We start from the raw sequence: 17,900 nt of genomic DNA on the forward strand, positions 1-17,900 counted from the left end.
CATTGTTACTGCAGGTTTTCCCCTTTTGCAAATATTGATATTTACAAATAAAATATTCACAACTCTATATTTTAAATAATTACAAAACATTTAAAATAAATACAAATATATATAACAAGTTACCTAAAGGAAATGTTGAATATTGCTGGTCCTAGCATGCCACTACTTGAAAACATTGATTTGTCACTTCTTTATTAGTTCCATTTATCTTTTAACTTCATGTATGATTTTAATTCTGGAATTTATTGCTAGAAAATCAAAAAAAAAAAAAAAATAATAATAAATTAAAACAATTATCAAACTTCTTAAAGTCCCAAATGGAAATTAGAAAATTTGATTATTATTATTATTATTAAAAATGAAGTACCTCTCGCGGTTTACAACCAATAAAAATACAGCAGTGTGCCAGGCTCTGGTTTGTACACATTTTTGAAATCAGTGGTATCAATTCATCCTGAAGGGCCTGTTTATTCAAGCTTGTGATATAGAGTGGCTTATTCAGTGCTTCAAGTTCAAACTCTTAAAAGGGGCAGCACTTGAATAGAATCTTCCAGATGTTTGATCAAACAACACAAATCATCAGCGGTCTTAGTAAATAGACAGTTCTTTAACTTCAGTGAAAAGTAGGTGCTTAACCATTAAAACAATTGTTTATCTGTTAAATACATAAACCAATGGACCATAACAAAAAATACTAAAGCGGTTTTAAAGCTGCTTATATTAATAATTCTACCTATTTAATGAGATTTGCAACCTTATTTCTGATACTTATCTAAATCATATTAAATATTTAGGCAAGAGTGAGTAACAGCATAGCCAAACCAAATAACCAGCAATAACTGAAAACAACAGAGGGTCAATTTTAACTATATTTTTAATCTTTAAGCCAGCAAGTAGGATACCCATTTGTACAAAGATGTGATTTACATCACCATGCGTGTACTGGAAATTAAAGAAATCATGTCGGGTTTATTTGATTTATTCACCACTGAATTAACTGAAGGTAGATCTAGTGCTGCTCAACACTTAAAACACATACCTCATCGTGTAAGGCAGTAAAAGGACACTTACAAGGGAAAGGAAGAAAAAAGACCAAAATTGGGAGATCATCTTCAGGACAGATTGCCATAAAGCATTCATTCTCAGCCTCAGCCTATATACATCGGGTCATTCAATGTACAGAAAACAACATCCACACGTGCCATAACCCAAAATAAATACCGTCACAGGAAATCACTGTGAGTACAGTACAGTTATACATGTATATAAAATAACTAGGTCTATCTGCTCACTTCCTCATATGAAGAACTGTGAGGAATTACTTTTGATTAGAGCTGTGGAAATCTTCAGGTGGCTATTTTGTTCTCCAAAAAAAAAAACATTAGAAGCAAATCAAGATCTTCAAATGTAACACTGACCCCTAAACAATTCCTCCCGCAAGCATGGAGAGTGTGGAGAACTGATCTTCTCCATACTTGCCTTGACAATTGAGTCACAGGATTAAAAACAAATCAACAAGCGATCCTCGTAAAACAATCGGCTCCATCTAAATCTCGAATAGTTCCTTAAATAGCAGCTAAATTAAAACTCCAAGGAATGTCAATGAATACGGACTCGTGTCATTGCGATAACAAATGTGGCCTCAACCATCTCTGATACTATGAGCAGCATTTACAGTAAGACCACGAGTGATTTCACAGTAGGTCAACCGATTGGTTTCCATCACTCTAGACGATTTACAGGACGTAAACGAACAGTTCTAGATCAGACAGATAGAGTAAATGTACAAGTGGGAGTGGATGCTGCTTTAGGCTTTCTTCTCTTGCAGGGTTTGATGCAGCTCGTCTGCGTCCTCTGTTGTTTTCACGCGTATCAACATTGGGACGGGTGTGCTGGGGTTCTTGTCGTCCACAGGAGGGTTTGGCACGCACACCACCATCACGTTGTTTTTGCCAGTTCGCGAGCAGGGCATGGAAGAGGGCACCATGATGTTCAGCAAGATGTTCCCTATGAGAAAGCAGGGAAGCCAGTAAGCACACTGAATCAGCGTATTAGGATGAGGTTTAGGGTGTGCTTTAGTCGACTGTCAATGCCATTATGATGCCATCATTATGCTGCCAGTTAAACTACAAACTAGTTGACAGCGTTTCATGAAATGCCCTGCAGGGGGGTCCCGATTTCATCGAATAATTTGATCTCTGTTAATCATACACACCATGTGCCTCATATCTATAACTGCAACTTTATTTCTTACCCCCTTTGAGATAAAATGGCAGCGATAACTGTGTTTACTTGTGACGGTGACTTCATAGCTCACAATTCACATCTCATTAATTAATTATGAGCTCATTAACACAGAGCTCAACTGTTGTCATCAATATCAGCCTGAAAAAGTCTCTTGAAAGATAAATGTGCATGGGGATTGAGTTCACTGATGACACACAGATACAGACACTTACCCAGGTTGGTGTCGGCTCGCACTAACAGCTGAAGTTTGCTCTCAGCCACCATCTTTAGATGCAGTGTTCCCACCCCTTTCTCTTTAAACTCTCCGTCCTTCTTATAAAACAACTTACACCTGCACAAAGATCATTCTCAAAAATAACTTATGAGAGAAACATGTTTAAAAATCGACTGAAAAGGACGTGATGTGTACTTTTTGGAGTAGAAGGCGTCTTTCTCCTTGATCTCTTTCACCACAGGAACAGGCGGCTCTTCTGATTCCTCCCCATTTTCATCTAAAACAGAATAACAATGATGAAAAAAAAATAATGGTTATAAATGTTAGTTCTGTGTGAACTCCATTTTGTTAAACTATGCATCAACTGCAACTTTTGACCGATAAAATGGATAATGAGAATAGCACAAAGGCAATTTCATTATCAATTCGAACCTTCGTGAGTATCTTACCCCACACCATACACATACTTTAGTACACCGTCTTAAGATATACAAGATTTAGCCAGGGGATATCGAAAAAAACAACACCACATCACTCCTATCGATATAGATTTTAAACCCAGAAACAGAAAACAATCAAAAAATTCTTTGAAACAACATATTGAAATATGTGCTCGTTTCTTGAACTTAAGACTTAAAGTCTGCATGAAATCAAAATGTACACTATTCATTTTGTTAGCACCTAGTCTTGAGCTGAACAATGTATCTGTGCAAGTTAATCCACTGAAAAAACACGGTTTTAACACGGTTTCTTTTTTAATAGCAAATGAAAAAAATATTTTCTGCACATTAATGAAATTCGATTTCTACAACATCTCTACTGATAGAATACATTTTCTCTCACATTTAACTTAATTGTATCATGTTTTGTCCATTACACAGCACTTCCCCATAACATACATCACAGAAAATACTGTAAACTGCCTTGAAATACAAACTAAATGACACCACTGAGCTGTGAATGTGAATCAGTGTTTGCTGTATTAGTGAATATGTGAAAACAATCACCTGCGGTCTGACTGTTGCTGGCTGTGTTCAGAGAGGACGACACCGCAGGACTGACACTACTGACCGCTGCTCCAAACATAGATACGCCTGAAGAGGAGGAAGAGGAAGAAAACGAGAAAGACGGTGCTCCACTGGATGCGAGTGCACCAAGCACAGAGCTGTCCACCTTCTGGCCGAACTTAAAGGAGACGCCTGGAGAAGCTACGGCTGATGGTTTGTCTGCTGCAGCTCCATCCTTGTCTTTGAAAGAGAAGAGCTGTGGCGCTGCACCGCTGACAGACACTGTAGCACCCGTGCCGGAAACTGAAGCTACTGTTCCGCTCATCAGAGGCTGCTTCTGCTCCCCTCCAAATGACACGCTCTCCGCCCCACTTTCTGATGCAGCACTGCCATATTTCTTCTCGATGCTGGCCAGGTGTCGCTCGTAGTCACGAAAGATAGGATTGAGGTCGCACAGGGGGTTGTCATTGACATGCTTGGTGATCCAGTCGCGCACAGAGCAGTTTAGTGCGGTGAGCTGCCGGCTGTATTCTTTATTGTTGGGGGTGGAGCCATTAGAGGTGACATCATCTGTGGGCTTGGAGGAGGTGGAGCTGTTGAATGTTAAGAGACCTGAGGATGAAAGGAGAGACATAATGGTGACTAACTGCTCTAAATGATGCTCATTCTCCCTCTCTGACTGCAGTGTGTTGTGCCCCTATATTAAGCCATTTTTACGGTTCCTAATATTGTTTTGAGAGTCTCCTACAATAGGAATTGTAGCTTTTGTTTTCTCAAAATATGCATTTAATATCAACTCATATTCCAGGGATTCTCAAACGATTCGTTCAAAAGAAATCGGGGAAGTCGTGGCCTAACGGTTAAAGAGTTTGACTCCTAACCGTAAGGTTGTGGGTTCGAGTCTCGTGCCGGCAAGACCATGACTGAGGTGCCCTTGAGCAAGGCACTGAACCCCCAACTGCTCCCCGGGTGCCGCAGCATAAATGTCAGAAATGATACGCCTAATTATATAGTTCTGTATTTTGAATGCTCTATAGAAAATATAAACATTATTATTTATCATACTTGCAGGATGTAATTCAGTGGAGCAGCTGGTCCAAATAAACAGGATACTGATCCAAGTGTTTATTAGAGAAGCAGTCGTCAGTAGAATGATGTGTTTGTGGGCAAGGTCAAGTAGTTCGCTGCCCGCCAATGTAGACCATAGGTGCACATTAGGCAAATGTGTTACCCCCTGACGTGTAGCTGTCACAGAAGTGGGATTTGAATTACCAATGACTCATGTAGGCTGTACAGAGTCGATTCTTTATTTTGGGAGACAATAACTTTATAGTGCACTTTTGCAACTTTGCAGATCGTTAACATTCACATACAGCTACATTAGATACTGCATGAAAGGCAATATTGGAAATAGCATAATAGGTGCATTTTAATGACAAGTCATGAATAGATATTTGGCCTATAAGAACAATGAAAGTTGGCGGCTACAGACAAAATCTGGTCTTCAAATGATTTCCCTGAGTAGATGCTAGATGGACAAAGCAATCAATCATATAATTATGTTGTGTCAAAACTTGTTTCATACTATTTAATTTCCTTGGTTGTGTTATTGTTGAACTCATGAATTGAAAGGAAGCCAATTCTCAGTGTGCTCAGAGCTGGGCATTATCAGACTGGGTTGGTGCCACAACACTTAAAATACCAGTTTGTGGTTTACAGGGTAAACAGTCGCTGTGATTGCCAAATGAAGAGCTATAATGCACAAATACAAAAGCAGCTGAGAATACTTCTGCCCAAAATAGACTATGAATTGAGAACAGATCCAGAGTGAGCCACATACAGTCGTAAAGAACCCTCTCAAAAAATGATTTGTGAATGTAGACCAGTATTGAAAACCCCTGTGTTAGACCAATCTTTCCAAATAAAAACCTAAATCAATGAATTATTAATCAATCCACATCTGCATTTGACATGGTTTTGTCTGATCTATGCTTTCAAATTTATATATATAAAAACAAGTGAATGAACAGCGAGGCACTTAACCCCCAGTTTCTCTCCGGGTACTGGACTTTCACTTTCATTTTTTTCCATCCATCCATCTGCCTCACTTCATTAAAAATATTTGAATAAAAATGAAAAAAAAATAAAATAAACAGTACTCAAATAGTTAAAACCTAGTCTAACTATAAAGTCTAATTAGTTATGCTTCAGAGATATTGTACTCTGGCATAAAGGAGGATTTAGCAAAAAGTTAAGGCTGAAATACACTACATGGCTTTTAAAATCAGAACAGACTTTAAAATGCTTGGCATCATACATCATATCCACTTGAAATATGGATTTTTTTTCTTACATAAACACATGGATTCGCTACAGGGGGCCTTTATTCATCCCCGAGAGCCGTCTGTGGCATATTTTATTATGAATGCGCAAGCTTTATTTGACGACATGTGGACTGTTCAACTACAGTACAACGACACAGCTTGGAATAGCCAGGATAATTTTTTTGATATAACTCTGACTGGATTCATCTGAAAGAAGATAGTCATATACACATAGGATGCTTTGAGGGTGAGTAAAACAAGCTAATTTTCATTTTTGAGTGATCTAACCCTTTAAAGAGCTTTATATTAAATTAGGGCTTTGCGATTAATCGAAATCATAAAATCACGATTTGAGCGTGCACGATTTCTAAATTGCTTTATAGCAATTTATATCTGAATAGCAGCGTGTATCGGAGCACACTAGGGCTGCAACAAACGATTATTTTGATAATCGATTACATCAACGATGATTAGAACGATTAATCGACTAATCGTCGATTATTTCACTGATTAATCAGTAGAATTTGATTATTCAGCTCTTGCAATTAGTTAAAATATTGTTATACGTAATAAAAAATAAAAGACAAAAGTCTAATCACTTCAGCTTTGAGAAATAATATTATGTAATTACAATTATTATACAATTAATTTATACAAATAAATATATTTGAAAAAATGAGAAGACAGAGAAACCTTCTTATTTAACATTTAATTAATATATTACTTACTTATGTTACTAAAATTAACTGAATGACAGCTCATTGTGCCTAACATCTCCTTTTGTAAGTATATGATATGGATAAGAAACAAAATAGAGGTAAGTGATTAGATGTTTTATTTTTGGATAAACAATTTTATTCACAATATACACTACCAGTCAAACATTTTTTAACAGTAACATTGTTTTTAAAGTATCTTCTGCTCATCGAGCCTACATGTATTTGATCCAAAGTACAGCAAAAACAGTGACATTCTTTTTACTATTTAAAACAACTGTTTTTTATTTGAATTTATTTTAAAACGTAATTTATTCCTGTGATTTCAAGGTTGAATTTTTATCATCATTACTCCAGTCACATGATCCTTCAGAAATCTTTCTAATATACTGATTTGCTGCTCCAAAAAAACATTATTATTATTATTATGTTGAAAACAGCTGAATATAATTTTTTCAGGAGTCTTTGATGAATAGAAAGTTCAGAAGATCAGCATTTATCTGAAATATAAATCATTTGTAACATTATAAATGTCTTTGTCAATTTAAAGCATCCTTGCTAAATAGAAGTATTAATTTCTACAATATACCCCCCCCCCACCCCAATTAGAAAAAAATAAAAATAATATCTACTCCAAGCTTTTGAATGGTATTGCGTATAATGCTACAAAAGCTTTTTATTTAATTTCAGATAAATTCTGATCTCTGGATCTTTATATTCATCAAAGAATCCTGAAAAAAAATTACTCGACTGTTTTAAATATTGATAATAATAATAATAATAAATGTTTCTTGAGCAGCAGATCAGTATATTAGAACGATTTCTGAAGATCATGTGACACTGAAGACTGGAGGAAATTCAGATTTGATCACAAGAATAAATTACATTATAAAATATATTCAAATAGAAAGCAGTTATTTTAAATCGTAAAAATATTGCACAATATTAATGCTTTTGCTGTATTTTGGATCAAATAAATGCAGGCTTGGTGAGCAGAAGACACTTCTTTAAAAAAAAAAACATTAAAAATCTTAACGTTACCATTAAAAAATGTTTGACTGGTAGAGTAATCTCTCTTAAAATACCTTACTGGTTTATGATAATCAAAACAGTCCTGAGCTAGATGAAGCTTTGATCTCTGCAAACCAAACTATCACTTTAATCAAATATTTAATAATAATTTTTAATACCGTAAAACTGCTTGATTTAAGGTATTACATAAAATGCTATAGATGTGACGTGTTCGGTTCGGCTAGGGTGCATTTCTCTGAATCAGCGCTGAGCGAGCGCTGTATCTCTTCTCTTGAATTGCATCGAGGAGGTCTAAATTACAGTCTTGCGCCACAGTGCAACACTGGTCAAACCACATTATTGCAGGCTCTAAATTAGGTCAAATTAAATCAAACGACTACTCGACAACAAAAACATTTAACATTGTCGATAATGTCGACTAATCGTTTCAGCCCTAGAGCACACACGTCTGGTTTTGTAACAGAGCAAAGGAAATTTGCGTGCGAGCGGAGAGATTCGCGCTCGCACATTATTTTAATGTGCTTTTGCGGTACAATAATGCACTCTCGCTGCTGCTTCTGAACCATGTACACATACGCATTGCAGACGGACTACGTGCGAATTTTGGGCAATAAATATATTTCAAGACTGCAAAAGATGTGATAACTGACTAAAATATTATGATTAATTAAGAGACAGCCCAGTAATTCTCAAAAAAAAGAGTCCATGTGCTATACAGATGCATAGCTATAAATTAGAATGCTGTGGAAAAGTTAATTTCAGTATTCAACTCAAATTGTGAAACTTGTGTATTAAATAAATTAAATGCACACAGACTGAAGTAGTTTGTCTTTGGTTCTTTTAAATGTGGTGATTTTGGCTCACATTTAACAAAAACCGACAAATTCAGGATCTCAACAAATTAGAATACTTCATAAGACCAATAATAAAATAAAAAATAATAAAAATAAAACATTTTAGTGAATTGTTGGCCTTCTGGAAAGTATGTTCATTTACTGTACATGTACTCAATACTTGGTAAGGGGCTCATTTTGCTTTAATTACTGCCTCAATTTGGCGTGGCATGGAGGTGATCAGTTTGTGGCACTGCTGAGATGGTCTGGAAGCCCAGGTTTCTTTGACAGTGGCCTTCAGCTCATCTGAATTTTTTTGGTCTCGTTTCTCATTTTCCTCTTGACAATACCCCTTAGATTCTCTCTGTGGTTCAGGTCTGGTGAGTTTGCTGGCCAGTCAAGCACACCAACACCATGGTCATTTAACCAATCTTTGGTGCTTTTGGCAGTGTGGACAATTTGCCAAATCCTGCTGGAAAATGACATCAGCATCTTCAAAAAGCTGGTCACCAGAAGGAAGCATGAAGTGCCCCAAAGTTTCTTTGTAAATGGGTACAGTGACTTTGGTTTTCAAAAAAAAAACAAAATCGACCAACACCAGCAGATGACATTGCACTCCAAATCATCACAGACTGTGGAAACTCAACACTGGACTTAAAGCAACTTGGGCTATGAGCTTCTCAACCCTTCCTCCAGACTCTAGGACCTTGGTTTTCAAATGAAATACAAAACTTGCTCTCATCTGAAAAGAGGACTTTGGACCACGGGGCAACAGTCCAGTTCTTCTCCTTAACCCAGGTAAGACACCCCTGACTTTGTCTGTGGTTCAGGAAATTCCTTGACACGTCTGTGTGTGGTGGCTCTTAAAGCCTTGACCCGAGCCTCAGTCCATTACTTGTGAAGTTTACTTAACTTCTTGAATCAATTTTGCTTGACAATCCTCATAAGGCTGCGGTTCTCTCGGTTGGTTTTGCATCTTTTTCTTCCACCATTTTTCCTTCCACTCAACTTTCTGTTAACATGCTTGGATACAGCACTCTGTGAACAGCCAGCTTCTCTGGCAATGAATGTTTGTGGCTTACCCTCCTTGTGAAGGGTGTCAATGATTGTCTTCTGGACAGCTGTCAGATCAGCAGTCTTCCCCATGATTGTGTTGCCTAGTGAACCAAACTGAGACCATTTTGAAGGCTCAGGAAACCTTTACAGGTGTTTTTGAGTTGATTAGTTGATTGGCATGTCACCATATTCTAATTTGTTGAGATAGTGAATTGGTGGGTTTTTGTTAAATGTGAGCCAAAATCATCACAATTAAAAGAACCAAAGACTTAAACTACTTCAGTCTGTGTGCACTCAATTTATTTAATACACAAGTTTCACAATTTGAGCTTAATTACTGAAATAAATTAACTTTTCCACGACATGGACCTGTATGTTTCATGAATAATCTATTACTTTTGCAATTCATGATCAAGGTACCAGCTAGCCGTAACTCATTTTATTTACTAGTAAAACTCAGTTTCACTTATATTTAATCTGAGGCAATGTGTTTATTTTGGAACCTGGACTTACTACTGAAATGCCCAGCTCATGTAAAAGACTTACCACTGTTAGCTTTAGCAGACGTTGGAACGTTAAAACCAGCAAAAGATGGAGCCACCGATGCTACGCTGCCATTGGTCAGGTTGGACAGAGGTTTGAAACCAGCTCCATTACCGAAGCCCGAGAATAATGTTGACCCTGTGGCCGAGGTCAGAGAGAACCCCTTAAATGCTTTGAAAGCCCCTCCACTCTCGCCCTGTGACAAAACAACAAAGCTCATCTATAAAACACATACAGAACGCATAACTTGAGGTCTGCTGGGACACAAGAGATGCGTTACCTCTGCTCCTACGTTACGCCGCTTGGCTTTCTTGATGGCACGATTCTTCATCACATCTTCACTCGCAACTGAAAATAATCCTGCCTGAGAACACAAGATAATATTTCCCCCCCAAAAAAACATTCTTGGTTAAAACAAACTTTCATATACTGGAGTGTTTCCACAGGGAAAGACTGGATGTTTGACAGTGAAAGTGTAGTAGATGCTGAAAAGTTGCACACCTCCTCTCCTTCATCTTCCTGATCCCAGTTCCTGTCCGTCAACTCTTTTTCTGCAATCCGCTTGGCCATCACAGCTCAGCTGTAAAATACAAATAAAAAGAAGACTAAATTATATTACATTATAATCATATCTATAATATATAGATTATAATACATGGATTACATTTCTTTAAATTTAAAGAAAAAAAATAATCTTAAATTATTTTTTTTCTTTCACCACAGATCTATACTCATAACTTTGATTTGAAAATGGATAGTTTTGATGCCTTATTCTGTTAACTAGCTTTAGTGACATGCCACAAGCAGGATCAGTTCCTGGACCAAAATTCAAACCGGAGTCTTCTGTTCATAACCATAATATTACATGTGACTTATTAAAGACAAGATGACATTCAAAGCTATATCACAATGACTTAAACAACTCAAATAGTGCTAAAATCCCGTCAGACTTAAACATGACTTACTAGTTAATGTCAGGTCTTTGAAGAGCATTTCATTTGAATGGCGTTACGGCTTGCGCAAACTACCGGCAGATGAATATTAGACAGGTCACACATGATTTTAATCACTTAGTTTCTGATTCAAATCGTATTATACTACACGCGCAGTGTTTCTTATGTGTTTATATAGTGTGTTTATGCGAATGTGATGCTTTAAATGTGCTAATGACGGGCCGGGTTTTGAGTAAATATGAATATGATGTAACAGGGACCATTGTGGAATAAACCACTATTTACTTAAGTCGGTAACATACCTCTCGCCGTCTCCCACCAACCGTTCGCGCCACGCACACAGTATCGAGTGTTTGAATGATGACCGCGGAGATCTCGCGCATACAAGAGCAGGCCGCGCACTCAAACCGCCATCTTACAAACGCGTCCCCACACCGCGCCTGTGCAGTGTGCACAGAGCAGCACACTGCGCATGCACACAAAGAAGCGGCACCTACGCGCGCCTCATACTGCGCATGCGCACAGAGCAGTAGCGGACAGGGCTCTGTGGGAAATGTAGTCTCTCAGTACAGAATCGGGTATGTAGTCGTGAACAAATGTTTACATTTATTTCATTATAACTTGTAAGCTAAATAATGTTGTATTGTTTAAACTTCTTATAATTAAGTAATAAGGTTTAGTATTTTTTAGATAGTCACCCTGAAAGTGACAGCACACATTAGAGTTACTATGTTTACTAGGCTATAAACAGTACACACAACTTTAACTATATTGCTGTTATACTACAGTATAATAACCATGGTTAATTCATCCAGCATTGTTCCCTCCTGTAGGCAGAGTTGCAGGCAGGCGGAGGAACAGATGGCTGTGTTTCAATCTCTCAGCATCCCACACTTCTGTGCCAACTCAGAAGCAGGTGTTTCAGAAATCAGGACGTGATGCCAGAGGTCCTGATGGCCACACGAGACCCCTGACCAGCTGGATGTGAGGAAGATCTGTAGACAGCATATGAGGCCGACTGCTGTGTCCAATCATCTCTAATAATTAAAAGTGAAAAAGACAGTTCATTAAAGAATATTGAAGGCTTTCGGACAGCATTTCCCCCAAAAGATTTTAGGATGCATGTTGCGTTTAAGGTAGGCTAAACACTTTATTTGTTCATGTATTTCCTTGTGACCTTGGCCCTGCTAGCACCATGCTCTACTGTTTAGGGTACAGGAATGTGTATGGTTTCATGACTTGACATGTCGACATTTATATTATGAGTAAAAGTCGTGACATTTGCCAAGTATGGTAACCCATACTCGGAATTGGTGCTCTGCATTTAACTCATTCAAGTGCACACACACAGCAGTGAGAAGTAAACACACAGTGAACACACACCCGGAGCAGTGGGCAGCTATAGATCCAGCACCCAGGGCACTTCAGCCATGGTTATTGAGGGTGGAAAAGAGCACTGTTCATTTACTCTTGCCCACCTACGACCTCCTTCCAACACCGAGACTCGAACCAGCAACCTTCTGGTAACTAGTCCGGCTCTCGAACCATTAGGCCTCAGCTGCACTGTTATAAAGCACTGAAAGAGACTGTGGATGTCTGGACAGGATCTCTGTTTATAGCCAAATACCTTTAAGTTTATTAGTTTGTCAGATGCTTTTATCCAGAGTGACATTTAAGCAAAACAATACAAGTAATGACGTTATATTTAAGTAATAATGTTTATTTATACCTTAGGTTTAAGTGATAAGGAGATTGTACTATTCTAGTACTCAGTTGAATTATAGTATCATAAAAAGAGTACCAGAATAGTACATTCTTCTAGTACATCAATAATCTTTATTTTTCACTGTATATGGTTCTTTTCTTCTTTGGAGATTAAAAACAGGGGGTTCAAACTGGGGTCTGGGGGACCCCCTATGGGGCCACCAGGGGGTGCAAGAATTTCTTTTTTTTTTTTTTTTTTTTTGATTTTTAATGAAATTTTCAGGGATGTCATAGTTAACATGTTAACTAAAGATATTAATTAAATGTTTAATGTGGCTTTAACGCATTTCACAATTTGAATACTGTTTCATGTCATTTTCTAAAGGCTGAATGGGCAAAATAAGATTAATAGCTATTATTCTATTCTATTGACATCAGTTTTTAACTGTAAGACATAATATTATTTTTTAATTATTATTTTGTTTGTTCAAAATTAGTCTTTAAATCTTTCTTTGTATTGCACATACGTTCAAAAATAGTTTTGTCATAAGCAAAAAATGTGATAAAATGATTTTAGCTGAAAATGTGTTTAACTTGTTAGGTCAACATAATACAAAATAAATATCTTCTGGATGATATCAGAACAATAAGCAACAGTTGGCATTACAAAAAAAGCTAAATAAAAGCCTGTTGTTTTATAAAAAAACAACAACAACCAACAAACATGTCTTTATGATATCACAAAAACAAAATAAAAGCCTGTTGTTTTATTTTGGGGAAAAACCAACCAACAAACATGTCTTTATAATATCACAATGTTTTACTCAAACATTGGGTCTTTGTAGATGAAAATAGATGGCTGAATTTATATTATAGGAAGGGGTCCTTCATGAGGAATCCTTATATTTGGTTGGCCTCAAAAAGTTTGAAAACCCCTATTTTTAGTGCAACAGCCCCAAAACAGGCTAAAAATAATCTTCATCCATGATATTCAGCTATCAAAACTTTTTTTCAATCTAAATGGAAGCTTTTTATTTAAAAATTAAGAGTTAAGTGTAAGCGAACAGAACAGTGGAGAATGTGGAGAAGATTAAGGTAAGCGTTTTAAAGCATTTATTAAGCACTGTTCTGAAGATTTGAAAGAGCTTGGGAAGAGGCTCTTGGCAGGCCTCACTTTTCCAGTTTCCATTAACAGAAGGATTAACTAACATATTCATAAATCTGATGGGAATAATCTTCCATTAATCTCACCTTTACTATTAACATAAGGTTGAGTCCATATCGCAGCTTATTCCAGCCAAGATCCACGCACTTAGACAGAAACTTCTCTAAATATAGCAGAAAATGGGGAGACATTCTGACTTCAAAAAAATCTGAATTTCTTTCAGTCAGTAAGTAATAATGCAGACCATCTTCCTGTGATCCCAACATGATTCTGATTCTTTCAGTCACCTTTGACTTGACTTATCTGTGACCTTGACTTGAAGCAGTCATGGGTTCCCCTCACTAGTTTCTTAATGACGTTACAATTATTATTATTATTATTATTATTATTATTATGCTGTCTGCATCTCTAATGGCTAATTTGTTCAGAGGACACATTAAAATGTCAGTCAGGCAGCACAGATCAGTGAGAGTCTAATTATGCAGATTTAGTTAACATGCTGTAATTAGAGGAGTGAATGGACAAATTAAGAGGAAATTTAATTGGTTTCTTTTAATGGAACCATCTCTCTGACATTATCTGCTTGTCTTTGAACATTATTTCAGCACCATTAAGCCTCTGCAGTACAATCGGTTTAATCTTTTCAATGAAAGTTGTCATCGAAAACAACGATTACATTAAAATGGCCCGAAGATGCGAAATCTATAAGTGGTTGTGATGGATTATTAAAACTCAACAGAACTCAGTCTACAACAATGTATATTTACACCCATTAAATATGAATGTTTACGGACCACCTCAGAGTTTCAGGAGAGCTTAACATAACTCTAAAGGATATTTAGGGTATGTGTCCTAGGTTTGAAAATCGGATATTAAAAAACAAAAACAAAAAAACAAGGGGCAACTCCACAATCAAACTCGTAGCGCCCACACGAGCACTGCTTCTCTATAGAAGTGGGGGAATTACAGTATTTATAAATGCATAATGGTTGGCACGCCCCTGATATTGATGTATTTTAGTGATTTGATGTTTGTTTTGTATGTTAATTACACCCAGTGACAGCACATGAGTTCATTGTGTGATAGTCATAGTGCTGTGGCATCTGTACATGAAGGTTACGGTGTGATCAGATCTGATGCTTACAGTAAGAGCTGAGCTCAAGTGACACACTCACATCTGTTCCAGGAAACTCCCTTAGTAAAGTCAGAGGGTCTCTCAGGACAAGATAATGTGCTGGCAAGTATCTGATGCCATTCATGTCATGAGCAGTCATGTGCTACACTAAATGTAAAGGAAACTTGGAAAGGTGGAATTTATGTTATATATTTTATGTTATATAATGCTAAATATATTGGCATTGCTAGTTTTTATACTTAGTGTTTGGCACCGTCTTCTTTTTGTATTTTAGGGTTTCGACCCAATCCTGGATTGTTCCGTTCATCTTGGAGTTGTTGTCATAGTAACAGCTCCAGAGCTTTGTTTAATGTAAACAGGATTAGATTAAAACTACCCCCCCCCCAAATAGAAATTAAAACAAATAGAAATAGAAATGAAATAAAATATAGAAAATGTTAAACTTATTGTATTTCAATTATCTACCAAAGCAAAATTTCAAACTAAAATAACTAATATATATATATATATAGACAATAAAATGACAACAAAACACAACAAAATCATCAAATTAAAATTAAAATATTCAAAAAAAAATTAATTATTAAATTACAATACATGTTAGTTTCTTCTCAATTCTGCTTAGAAATAATAAACATTGGAAGAAAAAAAATTGATAAACACAAAACTTGCAAGAGTTAAAAAAGGTTATTTTTTTTTAATTTTATTTACAAATAACTTGACGGGACTTTTTTCAGCTACTGTGTTTCTTTGCTATTTTAAGGTATTGAAATTCTTAAAAAATATATATTTATATTAATTTACTGTATACATGTATATATCTTAATTTCATTATTACATTTGTCATCTATATGACTTCTCATTTTTTAAGAGTATATGATGTCATTACATTGCATTCCTGATCATGGTTTCGTCTATCTCGTGTCATTTCCAAAATAAGTGTTTGTTTCATTTGAGCAATTCTGTTTACTGCCAAAAAAAGTGCATAGTTGAAATAAAGTTGTTTTCGGAATTTGTAATGTCCTGCGGTAAGGCATGCTTTTAAAAACTCTTTTAGTAATGTGATACATTATTTTATAGTTACTGCATGCAGCTTTCATATCAAACAGGGACCACATGACCATTTGAAATGAACTAGTGGAAGAAAAAAAAAGATGAAAGATGTACACTCTTCAGAATGCTTTTTGACTTCTTTCATAAGCACATACGAATTACGAATAAAAAGATTTACAGTCAGTTGTAAGTAAATGCACTGGACTGTCCTTTCTACATCACATTAACTTCCACATCACATTCATCCTGTCCTGAAAGCTGATTGGCTCTCATTCATTCGGCTGGTGTCAGTCTGGATGCATATGCTACTGCCGCAACTCCTGATAGGGCAGCAGGGCAGAGCAGCGCATGAACACACCGTAATGCTCCAATGACATTTTGACTTGTGCGGGGGCGCATGAGAGAGGGGATGGGGGTTGGTATGGGGGCAGGGTGGAGTAAACCCTTTAACTGGGATAAAAATGATCAGCTGGAGGGGAGAGTACTGTGAATTGCAAAACACATTAGTATGGATGTTCATTTTATAACTTTGCTGTCAGGGGGTAAATTTAATATTAATACACAGTCAGGGTTTTGGTTCATTTATGTTGTACTAGTAACTGAACCAAGCTTTTCATAGAAGTAAACACAATAAACTTTATCTTCAGTGATAGACATCAGATGCCATGTTGAATAACGTTAGCAAGAAAATAATTTGTCAAAGAGATACATTAGGTAGTGTACCAATAGCAGACCAATAGACGTAGAAGCACTGTTAGACTACCAATAAAGGCAGTATGGGGCTCATATTTGCATTTTAATAGCTGGAGGGATTTGTGTTCATTTAAACTTTGTGGGGGTGAGGTCTGTGAGGGGCTGGTGGGGTCCCAAACCTTAACGTCAATCATACAGCTCACACTTAATCAAAATACACACTCTTTGGTCTCCCCCTAATAAAAAAGACCCCCAGATATTTTCAGAAAAGCCACAGTATTTGATTTACATATCATTTATTGGTAGACTAATATACATACTAGTTGATGAGCTATTCATAAACATTTCAAGGCAGTACCTTGCCAAAACGTCTGGTTTGTATTATGATGTTGTTTTCAAATTGTAAAACCGTTACAGACTCGATTAACAGCCCATCAGTGTATCTTTTACACCACATGTCGGTGAACATTTGAAACTATCTCTGCTGTTTTGTAGACGTGTGTGGGAGCGCGCATGACTCCATAACTGAGGGAGCGCGTTCACGTGACAGAGGAAGGGAGAGTTCTTCTTTTCACTGCTCCATCCGGGAACTTTCCGAATGAGCATTGAAAACCAAAGCGCAACTTTTCACCCAAAGGAAAATCAAGCCGCGCACTCGGACAAAATATAGTTCCACGTTTTCAACTCAGAGTCTTAAAAATAAAGCCGTGCGATTCGGATAGGTCGGGTAGGCTTTTGCCGTGCGGATTTCGGAGTGGATCTATGTGACCGCTGAAATCTTTAGATCGCCTTTTGAGCACTTTTGTTAATCCTGGCGTAAAGTGGGTGATGAATCTCGCGGCCAGTAAAGAAGCGAGAACTTGCTGTGCAGCCCGAGTAGTTCTTGCGATTGTTATTGTTGCTTTAAAAATATTTGTATCACGCCACAAATAACGCGAAACGCGTCGAAAGTGGGGGAAAAGTGCTTCTGGAGTCGGAATATGGAGCTACAAGGCCTTCAAGAAGCATTGAAAGTAGAAATCCAATGTCATCAGGTAAATAAAAATGGCATTTTGTTGAAGCTTTCCCGGGACTTCTTATGTGAACACACGCTGGAAGACAGAATCCGCCGTGTTCGAACGTTTTCATTTGGTTGGAATCCGTAGCCTTTCAGAGTGATACATCGGTAACATTCTTTCGCCTTTATGACGCCATAACCACTTTGAGCGCAGATTGTTCAAACGCT

At 37.0% G+C, this 17,900-nt stretch overlaps 2 protein-coding genes across 3 annotated transcripts in view; one reads left to right on the forward strand and one right to left on the reverse strand.

Annotated features, from left to right (window-relative positions):
* Positions 1–856: 856 nt before the first annotated feature.
* On the reverse strand, positions 857–11,385 carry LOC132099096 (nuclear pore complex protein Nup50-like). The gene is made up of 8 exons (XM_059505542.1): positions 11,228–11,385; positions 10,474–10,552; positions 10,253–10,336; positions 9,976–10,168; positions 3,469–4,080; positions 2,657–2,738; positions 2,460–2,578; positions 857–2,007 (listed from the first exon to the last, which is right to left on the reverse strand). Exons 2-8 carry the CDS (start codon positions 10,540–10,542, stop codon positions 1,808–1,810), a joined length of 1,359 nt encoding a protein of 452 aa, XP_059361525.1. The 5' UTR covers positions 10,543–10,552; positions 11,228–11,385; the 3' UTR covers positions 857–1,807.
* Positions 11,386–17,276: 5,891 nt separating this feature from the next.
* LOC132099097 (PHD finger protein 21B-like) overlaps positions 17,277–17,900 on the forward strand; it is a 36,794-nt gene continuing 36,170 nt past the window's right edge. Inside the window, exon 1 of one of the 2 annotated variants that reach the window (XM_059505544.1) lies at positions 17,277–17,709. In XM_059505544.1, coding sequence (XP_059361527.1) covers positions 17,656–17,709 — 54 coding nt within the window. In that variant the 5' untranslated portion in view covers positions 17,277–17,655. The remainder of the gene's footprint in view (positions 17,710–17,900) is intronic. The other variant, XM_059505543.1, reaches the window with a different exon arrangement.

The sequence above is a fragment of the Carassius carassius genome, chromosome 22 (assembly GCF_963082965.1).
Source record: "Carassius carassius chromosome 22, fCarCar2.1, whole genome shotgun sequence".
NCBI lineage: Eukaryota > Metazoa > Chordata > Actinopteri > Cypriniformes > Cyprinidae > Carassius > Carassius carassius.

What these genes read in the sequence shown, in the direction of transcription:
- LOC132099096 (XM_059505542.1), bottom strand. Translation starts at nt 10,542, where the DNA reads ATGGCCAAGCGGATTGCAGAAAAAGAGTTGACGGACAGGAACTGGGAT. An exon ending in AGGAAGATGAAGGAGAGGAG is followed by an intron (nt 10,337 to 10,473) that starts GTGTGCAACTTT and finishes TTGTGTTCTCAG; the next exon opens with GCAGGATTATTTTCAGTTGC. An exon ending in GACGCCTTCTACTCCAAAAA is followed by an intron (nt 2,579 to 2,656) that starts GTACACATCACG and finishes ATCTTTGTGCAG; the next exon opens with GTGTAAGTTGTTTTATAAGA.